The 12,174-nt window shown below is 39.2% G+C and overlaps 1 protein-coding gene across 2 annotated transcripts in view; it reads right to left on the reverse strand.

Annotated features, from left to right (window-relative positions):
- Window positions 1-12,174, reverse strand: part of igsf3 (immunoglobulin superfamily, member 3) — a 110,035-nt gene that overhangs the window by 34,587 nt on the left and 63,274 nt on the right. For both annotated transcript variants that reach the window (XM_032567659.1, XM_032567658.1), the window contains exons 3-4: window positions 9,290-9,709; window positions 2,758-3,144 (exon numbers count right to left, since the gene is read on the reverse strand). In XM_032567659.1, coding sequence (XP_032423550.1) covers window positions 2,758-3,144; window positions 9,290-9,709 — 807 coding nt within the window. The remainder of the gene's footprint in view (window positions 1-2,757; window positions 3,145-9,289; window positions 9,710-12,174) is intronic.

Here is a 12,174-nt window from a genome sequence, read left to right on the forward strand (position 1 = left end):
TGCATGTAGTACTAACTGGCCCCAGGCTTCTTACACTGACAGCTTTGAACGTGTGCGTGAGGGTTGAGATTCTCTTTCTGAACCCCATGAAGCTTGTTCACCGAGTCCACATACGCACAGGAAAGAAGACTCAGATCACAGGGCTCAGTGGCACTTCAGAGTGAAAGGATAAAAGTCTTCTCTTCGGCTCTGTTTTTTTAAATTTTTTTCATCCTTTTTCTGCTTTGCCGAAGCTCACGTCACTTCTACGTCCATCAAACATCCCGTACCTCTGGTTGGCGCATGACATCTCATCCCCCTGTGAGGAATCGCTTCAGTTTTGTGAGTGTTTCTCAGTTTTTGCCTCCCCTTAGGCCAAGCTCTGCCTCATGCTTCTGCCATCCTCATTGCGCCTAATAAGCATGAGCCTTCACTGAAAATGGAATAAAATTGCTTCTTGTTTCTATCACACTCTAATGGATAAAGGGAAACCCTTTTATCTCTCTCTTTCCCTCTGTCTTTAATTTTAATAACTTCATCACTTTTTTCCACAGCTTTATTGTATCACTTTTCCTCACTGATTTATAAAGTAAAGCAGGAAGTGAAATATAGATGTATAATTTGCATCAGATAATTAAGTGTGCACTCTAGTGTTTGTTAAAAGTTATAGAACAAGTACTTCTTCAATAAACATTATGGTTTCCAAGGACAACTATACTGTCATATTTCTAAAAAGTACTAAATCAGGACTATTTCAGTTTGTTGTTACTATAAAAAACATACAAGTTCCAAGCTGGATATATAAAGCAAGTCACCATGGGATACAACATGGGAAAGTTGCAGCAACTCCCACCTCAAAATCCAATTTGGCTGCTCCATATTTAAAACTTAAGAGAAAACTGCAGTGATGTACTATTAATTTGTTCTTTTCGAAGTTTTTGTGTCATCAAGTCATCTATAAACATTACTGTACAAGTTTTACTGAATGAGTGAAACTGATTCTTTAGCATTTAATACATAAAATGGAAAATTTCTGCTAAATGTTTATATGGCTAGTGTGACTCAAAGAAAGACAATGGGCACATTCATGTAGCTAATTGCAACTGGAAAGTAGCAAAAGATCAAACTCAAATGAGTTTGTGGGTTTTTTAAAAAAGTGACTGGGCACAGCAAAACCAGAAACATGTCTGGTTTTGTGTTACAACTACTAGATACAGTTAGTCAACACAGGGTACAACACTTCTAACCGTCTCATCAACAATATCTAGGCACCTTCTTTTTTCCCTAACGCCTCATTACCAGCATGGATTGAGTGATGTGTTTTCAATGTAAACTCAACCTGTTCCTACTTTTTGCGTGAGGTGTCACAAATGTTTGAATTGTGATGTGAGGATCATGTCAAACACATTGGTATTTTTTGAATCTCAAGCAAAAATGAAAGATGAAATGAGTCATTTTTTAATGTTTTATTTCTTAATTCTCTTTTTTAATTTTTTAAATAATGGTCGGAATCTGTGTAATGGGTACAAGCCAAGGATTCTTATGTTTTTCTTCATTTACATTTTCAAATCCTCTTTAAACCTTATATGTTTTAAATGTTCCTGTTCTCTCAAATAACCTGTGTTCTCCACAACAGTGCATCTCCTCTAGTTTTCTCGAAACCTTGCTGTTCTATTAGTGTAAAACAGATCCAGTTTGGCAGGTGAACATGCTCTTGCGTTCCTATTGAAAATGTAAACTCATCCATCAGCTCTGATTTATCAGAGGTGTTTACAGTTGTTTTTTTTTCTGTGCTGTCAGCTCTGTCTACATCCCACTCATCAGCAGTAGCTCCTGCTGCAACCTAATACTAACCTGACACCTATTACACCAATTAGAGCAAGGAGGCACAAGCAAGACTGTACATGGGTTAGATAAGTCAAGCATTAAAGAATATTTTTTGTGTGAAAGAATAGCCATGGTTATTATCTTGAGTAAGCACAATAAACATCCTTTATAGGTCATTAGGGTCTTTTGTCAGAGAAGCTAAACCTCCCTTGTACATATATTCCCTCAGGAGCAACTGCAAGCTCCACACCATCATTTTTTTCTCTAATTTAGCAGGAGGTGCAGCAGCAAAAGTAAGGTAACACTGGCTGTTTTGTAGGAGATCCCACTCAATTTTTATTATACTTGTAGCAGCTGGCTCCATACTCACTGTTCCTGTCCTAAGGGACATGAAAGTAGAGTAAAAAAAGAAGAAGGCAGCATATTCCCCCACCAAGATTAAGGGAAGGAATAGTCTCAGGGGCAGTTAACAGAATCGTGACCACAGTTTTAAAGGTTTTACTGTAACTTTGAATCAGTCAGCTGCAGCCCTGACACAACCCCAATGGGCAGCCCTGCTTGAGCCAGCTGAAGAGGTCTGCTCCAGCAGAACACATTAATTTAGCCAGGGGAACCACTTATATGGCCCTGGAGAGCCTCACGCCTTTCTCTGCTTCTTTTCTTTCTCCATACTTTCATTTCATGGCTGTTAGCTCTTTTTAGTCCAGACTCTACTGCTCTCCATTATCCGCCTATAGTGTTACTCCCCTCCCATAAAGCCAAGCAAATGGGGAAGGACCACAGAGCAGCATTACCAACCCTAAACAATCCACTCAAGAAAACACATCAGAAATAAAAGCAGCATTATCTTTTCCCTCTTACTCAAAGCTGACGGTAGAGACAGTGAAGCAGTCTGGTATAGATCAGTTTTGAGAAGAGAAATTAGTCTTATGTAGTGGATTCAATACTTACTGAGTGGTTGAACTGTGATCTGGACATTGCGCGACCTTTTGCTGCGATCAATGAAGTCTCCCGTTGGTGTCTTTTCCCGCTCCGTAACGCGGCAGATGTACTTTCCGGCGTCTTCTGTACTCAAGCGATGGAGCTTCAGCAGGTGGATATTGGGAGACTCTTTGCGCACGGTGACGAGTCCGGCTGCCTCACGGGCAACGTAACCAGGGCCCAGGACAGGCACGGCACTGGGGCCCACCACGGCCACCGGTGAGCTGCTGAAAACCCACGACACCGAGAAGAAACGCTCGGGGACGTTTTGCGCCTCTATGGTGCAGCGAAGCTCCAGCGACTCACCGGCCATGAAGGACCGCCGCTCCGTGCTCACCTGGATGCTGAAGTCTCGATCTAAGTAGAAGAAAGAGACATAGAGAAAAACAGTAGTCAGAAACAGCCAAATATGTACTCAATTCTAATAAAGAAGCAAAAGGTGTGGGTGAGGTGAAGGTTCGTTCTCCAACATCCCAAACAATTTCCTTCTGATGTCTAAAACCAATTAAATATTTTGAACTTAAACTGACAACAGCTGAATAAACTTTCAAAGAAAAGAAACCAAAGGAGGGAGGAGAGGTGGGATGAAAAATGAAGCATCCGGTGCCCTGCTCTGAAGACAAATCTTTGGAACCATTTCCCATATTTCACAACCAGAACTAAGAATAGATATATTTAATTAAAATATAACTTAGCCCTTTAGCTTGCTGTTTTGCTCCAACCTCCTACACACACCAAGTGAACAATTAGAGTTAACACTGATAGTTCGAACACTTCCACATGGCTAAATTAAGCTTGGTTGTAGTTTTGTTTTTGTTTGTGTGTATATGTCCATCTGTTCTGTTTAATTTGCTTTAATATTTTACAGTTGAGAAGCTTGCATTCAACTGATGTGGCAACTTTGTTTTTTTAACTATAGTGAGTATAAACAGGGTTTCAAAAGAACACAATTAAGGAGACAATTTCAAAGACTCCCCTGGTAGAAGAGCAATAGATGTGGGGGTGAATAATATAATAAGAGATCAATGATAAATGTATTTGTTCACTAACCACTAATGCATAAAAACACAACAGATGAGTGACTGACCAAACTAGCAGCATCTGAACAAAAATTATTGGCCAACTGACCAATAGTAATTAATGTCTACAATAGCAATGGATGGAAAGAAATCAATATCTTGTATTTATAGCTAATATTTTCTATTAATACCAACATGCTGATGCCAGCACGCTTGCTTTCAACAGCCTTTTAAAAACTAAAGTCTTGCATTTCCAAGGTCAAATTATTTCCAATGCAAGTTCAGGATTCTCAATGGGCTTATTCAACTCCAAAGGTTCAGTGGGTGAATAAGTTCTAGAGGACAAATAATCAGGATAGAATAATGGAAACATGCCTTTAGCTGGTGCTTTACTATTTTATACATCATTTGCTTTATATTAAATCAATAATACGCATTATGTGGTGACCACACCCACAGTGTGATGGAACCTCATGTCCCCTGAGTCTAGTTTGTTCCCGATGTAGGTCACCATAAAGGAGACAGTGGATAGAGGTCTAAATGAATAGCTCTGATGGCCTATTTAGAGTTGCATAATGGAATAAAATGTTCAGTTCTTCACTCAAATTCCAAAATTAAAACCAAATAATTGAGAAAAAGAAAACCATTGAAGAAACAAATAGTAGTAAGCAAGATATGCAAATGTATGAGAGTGACATGATAAATTTAACATTTGACTCATTAATTTATAGCTTTTTGCTACCTTTACTTTACTGAAATAGATTCCAATAAGGTGATGTAAAGCTTTCACCTCTATTAATGTAGACATTATTTATTGTAACACTTCAACTTGTTCTTTTTTCACTGTTTCCTTCTTAAAGTCTTGGAAAAAATAATATGAATTGACAGTGTGAGAGCACATACTTGGCAACAGGAAAGAGAAGAACAACCAATGGATTCAAAAATAGCTAATGTACTTCTATGAGGTCAGTGAAATATTTTGTTGGGATATTTGAAATAGATCAATGTCATTGATTGGCGGGTGACCCAAATCCGGCCATAACTCTGAAAAGTGCTTCAATATTAGGAGGAGTTTACAGTAATGGGGCAGAGGATAGGGTGCACTTGGGGTGAGGTATTGCACTTTGTAAAGAAAAAGAAACAAATATACAAAAATAATACGAAAAGTGTTCATTTGAGGTGGTCGAAGAGCAGCGAAGGAGGGTAAGAGACGGGAGAAGAACAGATAAAGTGAAAGATGCATTAGGATTCTGTCTGTTACTTCTCTCCCTGATGGCGGCTGTGGGTGATTAGCTAGTGATGAAGCTGTCTTGAGATCCATTCCATCTTTTATAATAGAAGCCTAATGGAGGAGCTGCTGCCTCTCTTGTCTATGTTATCGCACACACTGTCAAATATCTCCTTAAACAGGTGAAACATAAAACAGGCAACTTTACCCTGAAGGCATGCAAGCTGCACCCTCATAATGCAATAGGCACACAAAAACAAGCTGAAAAAAAATATGCACATAACGAAGTTTAAGCACTCCGATATACAGCTGTATACTGCCGAGCAGCTGCTTATTCTCTTTGTCGTGCAACAATAACTGCATCAATTATAGATTACAGGAAAGATGAAGCAAAGAAGTGTGTTGAGGGTTGAGCTTTTTGGTGTCTCTTCTCTGAAGTAGCATGAGCTGATCTGAAACTCGATTTATGGAAGATCTCAACTCAACCCCTTGTTCTCATACATGTTGCACTAGCTGGGGCACCGTCGAGTTGCATGAGGCCACAGCGGATCAGCGTTTAATGGACAAAGGCAAAACGATCTTCACTTTGAAGTGATTTGCTGGCATCAGACAGTCACCAAAGCAAGAGGCAAAGCAGTTTATCACCCAAATCTTTGGCCTTTTCTTAGAAGCACATAGAGTCTCTTTATGTGCATGGAATACATTACAGTGGGTCTGAAGTGCTTGATAAGATCTATGTGCATGTGCAAAGCTATAAAGCAGCTTTTGTTACATGTCCTTCTGGTGTGTGAGGAGACTGATGGCCTTATTAGATGATTATCTAATGAGACATACTACAATGCCAGCCACCCAAACACATTCTTTGGGCTTTTTCCGTTTTCCAGAACACCCCCAAAGACAAATCCCTCTTTATGTCATCTCAGATTATCGTGCTTCCACCATATTGCGATGGTGTACGCCTCTGTGATGTAATCATAGAGTCTTAAAGAGCAATGGCCAGAACTTTGTCACAAGAAGGTGTGATGTTTCTTATCCTTATCCTATGACCCTTTGGAAGGGCCATTATAATACTTGGGCCTATTTATTTTATTGAGATGTCAACAGACTGCATGATGTGGTAATTGTTAGTGTAATTGCTTTGTATAAAGCAGGTCTTTTGTTTAAATAATGTTCTTTTCTATTTGGAGTTTGCATATGTGAGTTATCTTAGGGTACTCCTGGAGCTAAATTGGTCTTATGTGTGATTCTCTCTGTGTTGACCTATATTGGGCGGACAACTTGTTTTTCACCCCCTGACTTCTGGAGATCAATTATTGCCTCATGACCATGCAAGATAAAGCAAGTACAGACAATAGATGGACTGATGGTCAGTGAGTTAACTATTGTTTCTGTATAATTAAATCATTCCCATCCCAGTACCTCCATTCACATTCCAACTCTGTCTTTATCTTATTTTCCTTCTCATTACTTAGAAGCTTATTCTCTGTATGTATTTGCTTTCAACAGATTTGATGATGTCTGTAATATTTCACATTAATATGCTACTATACAACTGCACAACTGGACAAAAAATATCCATTTTGGCTTCTGAACCCTGGGCCATGTGCTGCCTGGGGATGTTGTTTATGTGTAAGCCATAAGTCTCCCATGTCAAACACCCACACTGTTTGAGACATTTAAATTTATTCTTGGAATTGGTTGTAATGTTGCCCGTCAAACAGACACAAATACAAAAGTGGGGAGTCTGTGGAGGTTTAACTAAGCCCTTTTTAGTAAGCTAATGAGCTTAACGTGAGATACTGATCAGCAATCAGAGGAACCCGGCCCACATGCAGGCGTGTGTGCCTATCAAAAGGACAGAGGGGATCTAGACCGATGTGATTACCCATTTTTCTCTTTGGTTCCCACAGAAACGCTTTGTCTCCAATGTGTGGTTGTGAATCAGAAAGTGGAAGGGGCAGAACTGTTTACTGATTGGAGTTGGTGGTTCAACACCCAGATTCTTGTGTCCATGTGTCAGTTTGTTTGGTTAAAACTATGAACCACTAGTAGCTTCAGTAAGCAGGAGTTGCAAGGCAGTTCACATTATTCTCCTAATCTAATGTGACCTCTTGGGGGAATAGGTCACGTTCTCTTTTAAAACAGCAAGCAAAAGGAAAAACTATGGAGAACTTACCTATTGAGATTACATCTGAAGCAAGCAGGAGCCTTTCAGAAATCCACAGAGGTTTATGTGTTTTTCTTTAAATATGGCTACCTTTTCTTCCCAAGCATGCCTCTAACCCAGTGGTCCCCAACCTTTTTAGTACTGTGGACCTATTGAGACGTCGCATATTTGCTGCGGCCCGGGGGTGGGGGGGTTGACCGCAAGACTTTGGAAATATGCGGGACCGGGTTGGGGGGGGCGCGTCGAGACGACTGACACGGATGCTGTTGCTCATTCTGCTGCTTGTGGGCTCAATGTTGGCGCACAAGACGTAACCAACAGAATTCGGTTAAAGGATTTTCAAAATAAAAGATCCTCCAGACTCAACACATAAAACGGAAATATTTAATTATTTCTTGCGTGGCCCTGTACCAATTGGTCCACGGACCGGTACCAGTCCATGGCCCGGGGGTTGGGGACCACTGCTCTAACCCACTGAGCATCACTTGAAGAACAACAAGTAGAAAAAACGAAGGCTAGACAGTACAGCAAAAGTGCACTGTTTTTATTCTTTTTGAATTTTAAAATAAATTTTTCAATTTATGCCCATTATGAAAAAAACTGGATTGGAGCAAATGCAGTGCAGAGTTCAAGGGGTAGCAGTATAAGTGATCCCAAGGATGATTTCAATGATGAAAAACTGAAATTGAATCATGAGTTCAGTCAGATGAAAGGTTTCTACTATATGTTTAACTCTCTAGATAACCTTCTTAGATACGTATGTGGCATTGTCAATTTAACTGTTGGTTCAAAGGATAAATAGTATATATTATTTGAAATACATCATGTAATTCAGAATGGATCAATGCAGTTACTTGCCTTCAGCAAATATCAATCTCAATACATAACCTGTATTATTAAATTTCAACTATACTCATGTCCAGAGGAAAATGTTTTTTGTGGGTACTTTTTGTAATCATGACTAATCGATAAGGATTTAGTAGAAAGTGTTCTGCTATATGTTGTTCTAAAATGTAAAAATATGAGGGGGAAGTGGGCCAGACTTTTTTCTCTTGGGAACACCAAATAACAAAATAATCACTAGTCACTGAAGTTTAAAGACAGTGACTGCATAAACTATACAAACCCTAACAAACCTAGATCTGTGATTATAAATAGTTTTGCACCAAAATTATATGTATATTGTTCTCACCAAAATATTTAAAGTTAATTTGATTTAAAAGTAAGATATTTGCAATGTAAGCAGTGTAAAGACCTTGGGATCTTGAAGATTTCCTTTACTGGATGTGCATATTTTAACTGTCTGCCTTCTTTTAAAACTGAAGGGGATCTTTTATTACTGCTCATGAATGAATCAAGAATGAAGGCTTTCGTTTTAGAAAGAGACCAACAGAAAACCTACTCCCACAGACAGTTTTAATGCCTTAGGTGCTGCTATCGTGTCAGGTCCCTCTTTAAAAAAAGAAATTAGATCTCAACAATGTTTTTGTCTAGTTAAATAACTAGACAAAAACATCATTTGATTCAGGTCCTTATTTTGATGAATGAAAAACTTGAGTAAAAAAATCTGTCTATTGTTTTGTCCAATAAATTGCTGCACTCTGCTCTAATGGCTTTCAGTTCACACAGCCTGAGTCATGGTAAATGGTAATTGGTCTGCACTTGTATAGCGCTAAATCAAGTCTGAGGATTACAAAGCTCTTTACACTGTAATCAGTCATTTTTCCATTTGTACACATTCACACAGTTGTGTGGGTGAGTTACATTGTAGTCAGAGCATCACTGGGGCAGACTGACAGAAGTTAGGCTTCCATCTAATCAGTGCCACCAGGACCTCTGACCCCTACCAGAATGCAAAGGGGTCAAAAGTCTTGACCAAAGCCAAATCGCCAAAGTGGCTTAGACTGTCATAAAAGGTGTTTGAACTTACAACCCACTAATCACAAGACATACCTTTACCTACTGAGCCACTGATGAAAACATTTTCAAAAAGGTATTAAACCTCTCCTGTGTGACTTTGAAAAAGTTGCAATGGATTTGGTCTGCAAGAAGTCTTGAACCTCACATGAAGCTGGAGGGTTCACTCACCAGTCGGTTGTATGCGGAGCTGTGTTTTTTCACTCTGCTTGCGTGTCATTGCGAACCAGCTTCCATCTGGATCCTGAATCCACTCGACTGCCTGACAGTATAGCAGCCCCTGGTCTACTGGCTGGAGCTTGTGAATGGTCAATCTGTAGGATGTGGCACTGGTTTTATCCAACCTGAGATCTCCCGCTGCCATCCTCTGCCGATAAGGTCCTCCAGAGCGTAGAACAAAGTCCCTGGACAGAGTGACCAGCTCCTGAGGTGGGGCAGTCGCATCCTCAGGGGACCTGAGGTACCAACCGACCGACAGGTGTGTATGCTGCATTGTGGTTCGAGACACCTCACAGTTGAGCTGTAATGTGTCACCCTCCACTTTGGACAGAGTCTGGGGAGGAGCTGTTACTGTCAACGAGTCAGGGATCACTGAAAAAAAAGAAAAAAAAGAGAGAAAGTTATTATCATCATCATTATAAGGCAGAGCATGACACAACCACAAACCTGCCAACGCAAAACCTTCCATTTGAACTGACAAGCTGAACAAGGAGATCCTTATCGGAGAAGCAGCCACGAAAGCCAGGGTAAGAGGAGTTACAGAGATACATAACTAAGAGAAACTTTTGATATGGTAACCATTAGTCATGAACTCCACAAATATGGTTTTAGAGTGGAAAGTGCAAAGCAGAAGAAGAACTGACTGAAGAAGATAAAGTCTTGTTTTCCACAAACAATGTGGTGGACACAGCAAATGTGGAAAACGATGGTTTGGTCATTTGAACCAAAATCAAACATTTTAGCTTGCAAGGAAAATGTTATGTGTTGAACTTAATTAATGCTGCATGTTATTATACAACATTATTATAGCACACAATCCACCATTATGAAACATGGGGGCAGCATCATGCTGTGGGTAGGCTTTCTTTTTCTCATCAATAACAGGGAAGATTGGCAGAGTTGATCGAAACAGGGATAGAGCAATCCTGACAGAATTAAAGGCAACAGGAAATTGAAATGGGAGGAGATTTACATTCCAGCAGGACATCAGCCCTGCAATACAGCTACAATGGAATAGCTGAGTTAAAAGCCTGTTTATGTGTTAGAATGAGCCTGTCAAAATCCAGATCTAAATCCAATAGAAAATCAGTTGTAAAATGTGGATTATTAAAAGTGCATGAATACTTCTGGAAGACACTGTACTTACCATGTGCAATTTTTCAAATGCTGAATGCTTAAATAGCATTTTTGATTTATCATACCATTATAGGGGTGTAAAAATAAACACCCATGCAGCTCTAAGTGCCAAGTAATCTGATTCACTCTTAGAAGAAGGTGTGAGGAAAAGGCGTTAATTTAAATAGTCTTTGTTCAGATGAGACCGCCCTCTATTTTCTCATCCATATATGACTTTCAAATGACACTGCATGTTGATGGCTTTTTCTCTATCTCGCACAGCCAGATACCTCTGGGGATGCTCTTAGCATTGCTTTCAGACTGATTACATACCATATTGATTGTTAAAGTAAACACAACACAAGATTCCACCTCAAAACATCTCAGATATTTTATTAATATTGCATGAACTAAATATGCAAACATGAAGTTAAAAATTACTGTAATACATTCCGCTTAGTTCTATCTACAGTACAAGTAAGGGGTGAAAAAATAGTACAGAAAAAAAGCCAGATGGCTTGAAGAGAGGAGATGAGAGAGTGGGACACTCAGGTGCGAGGAAGGAAGAGAGACATCAAGATGTGAGAGTTTCAGAAGGCTGGAAACGCTCAGCAGAGCGACAGAAATAAACATGTAAAGCTTTTTAAAGAAACATGTTTAGCTGAGCGAGTATTTTTGGACCGGTATCAGGGAGCCACAGTATTGCATATTAATGTGTGTGTGGAAGATGGAAATGGAGGATTTCAAACAGGATTTAACTTCTTGCACTCCAGGGCTTAATGTATTATTGAGAGCTAAATGCTAGTAAGGTCAGAAGGTCAGCAGGTCACAAGGCACTGCATAAATATCAAGAATAAGATGTTTAGCTAAATTTGGAAAATATTAGAAGCTGGAACTCTACATGACAGTGATTTGATAATTTTGAGTGAATTTTCAAAGCCTGAAAACTAAAGTTCTCCACATTTTTTCAACAAGTTGATTTTTTTTTTTTCAGAGCTATATGGCTATTAGCACAATGACAGTGTGAACAATCTGCATGTTCTGCATTCTGCTTTTTTTCCCCACTTTTAACACTTGACCAAAGCCAGTTGAAGACATAAGCAACTGCTTGGGGCCCCTGTTGACCTGATGTCCCTAGAGGTTTTGAAATAATGCATACAGGCTTAACAATGTGCTAATTTAAAGACACAATGCAAATATGACAATGGATTAAAGTAAATGTGCAGACAGAAATCCAATATTGATCAGAATTGGCAGATCTTCAGGCTGATCAGACTCTGATCTGCAACCCAGTTGGAAGAAGTAAAAAAATCTGATCTTTTTCTGATCAATGAAAAAGATCAGAAAAAGATCAATCACCATATAGCAAGTCATAAAAAGACTTGCTGCAGGAAATAAGAAGGATGAACAGAGTACAGCAAAAGTTCAGTGTTGAACTTTCAACTTTTGCTCATCATTAAAGAAACTGGATTTAGAAATATTGTCTGCCTTTTGGAAATTGCTGAAGAGGATTTATGTTCTATGATATACACATAGAAATGATTGGTTTTGTCATATTAACTTTGCTGACAATGCTAATGGCTAATATAAGGTACTAAATGATATTGTAATCCTTAACGAGAAATGTGTATCAGCTGGTCAAATGTTTACTAATGTCTATCAGAAATAGACAAAAAGGCAAAATTATTTTAGTTGCATCCTTAGCTTACATTTTCATGAAA

This window comes from Xiphophorus hellerii, chromosome 7, assembly GCF_003331165.1.
Source record: "Xiphophorus hellerii strain 12219 chromosome 7, Xiphophorus_hellerii-4.1, whole genome shotgun sequence".
Classification (NCBI taxonomy): Eukaryota; Metazoa; Chordata; class Actinopteri; order Cyprinodontiformes; family Poeciliidae; genus Xiphophorus; species Xiphophorus hellerii.